The 1,320-nt window shown below is 59.0% G+C and overlaps 1 protein-coding gene across 1 annotated transcript in view; it reads right to left on the bottom strand.

The window, feature by feature from the left end:
- The window catches only part of MGAT5 (alpha-1,6-mannosylglycoprotein 6-beta-N-acetylglucosaminyltransferase), a 416,629-nt gene that overhangs the window by 6,033 nt on the left and 409,276 nt on the right, over positions 1-1,320 (bottom strand). The window contains exon 15 of the mRNA XM_045287418.1: positions 734-891. Coding sequence (XP_045143353.1) covers positions 734-891 — 158 coding nt within the window. The remainder of the gene's footprint in view (positions 1-733; positions 892-1,320) is intronic.

The following is a 1,320-nucleotide window of genomic DNA, read 5'->3' as shown; positions in this document are numbered from 1 at the left end:
GGGGGTTCGAGAGGGGCCTTGGCATGCTTGTGTAGCTGGCACGCAGACAGGGCCAGCGGGTGGCTGGCGAGGGGCAGTGGCTGTGTGCACAGGGGAGGAGATAGCTGTCTGAGCCCAGGGCGCTGCTCCGAGGGGGCCTCTCCCTGGGCGCCCCGCCCCACCCAGAGGGAATATGTTTGCTCCTTGCCCTGTGCCCTGAGCTCCATGTGGCATCTATGTTTCTTCCATTTAGCCTTTGTTTTCTGGGCGCGATTTTCCTTTTTTACGTCTCATAGGTGGTTAGGTTTAAGCCAGACCCCACCCCGATGTGGCCTCGTTAATACAGAAAGGTCAATCCCATTCCCAAAGGGGATGAGAACTTTCGGTAGAGGGACAAGGATTCTGGCACCAGCCAGCCCCTTACAGGATGGGGCCCTGCTGACCGGTTGCTCTGAGCCCATCTTGACTCCCATAGTCTGTGAGGGTGCTATTTGTCAGCCAGACACCCCCTATGACCTCCAGGTTGTGACAAGACAGTGTTTCTGCAAAGGCCCCTCCCCTACTCTAGTTCTTCATCGTCAGGCCAGGTGACCCCATCCTGCCTGCCAACAAATACTCAGGCGACCCCTGTCTAAGAGGAATCACCCTGGAGAAGCTGCCCCACCCTACCCCTCTCACCCCACCCAGTTTCCACCGAGCAGGCGAGGCCGGTTCTGGGGATGCAGGGCTGGGCTCCCACCCCGAGGGCACTTACTTCAGGAGGTCCTTGTCCCTGTTGAGGTGCTGGAAGAAGGACGGCTCGCAGATGAGCTGGCTCTCCTGACACACCTGCTTGCAGGACGTCCCGGGCTCCGCGAGCTTGACCTGCAGGGCACTGAGTGGCGGCCACATCACCTGCCCGTGGCAGAAGTCCTAGGATGACAAGGAAGCCATCAGCCAAGAACCCAGGATGCGTTTGGACCCCCTGCCCCCATGCCAAGCTACGGTGGCCACCAGGACGCAGGGGTGAGGAAGGAGCCTGCGGTCAGACATGCCGGGGCCACAATCGGGTTCTGCTGAAACAGACAGCTGCCTACCGTGGGAGGCAGCCAGTGGTGCGGGCCCACGGCAGTATTCTAGGGCTCTGATCTCTCAGAAATAGATCGCCAGGCCTTTTCCCCGAGGTGCTTCTGGGTGGGCTAGAACGTATAACCTTATGGTTAATTTGCCCTCAGGTTAACTATTTCCACTGTTCAGGGACCCCCATGCCGGAGTAAAGGGTGGCTGATCATCATCATCTTCACTACCACTGCCCTACCACCATCACTACCACCACCACCACCACCACCACTACCATCACCA

This window comes from Echinops telfairi, unplaced genomic scaffold, assembly GCF_000313985.2.
Source record: "Echinops telfairi isolate 266 unplaced genomic scaffold, ASM31398v2 ScPeMD7_15;HRSCAF=58, whole genome shotgun sequence".
NCBI lineage: Eukaryota > Metazoa > Chordata > Mammalia > Afrosoricida > Tenrecidae > Echinops > Echinops telfairi.
Note: the sequence above shows the minus strand (reverse complement) of the source record. Positions and strands in the feature narration are given on the sequence as shown.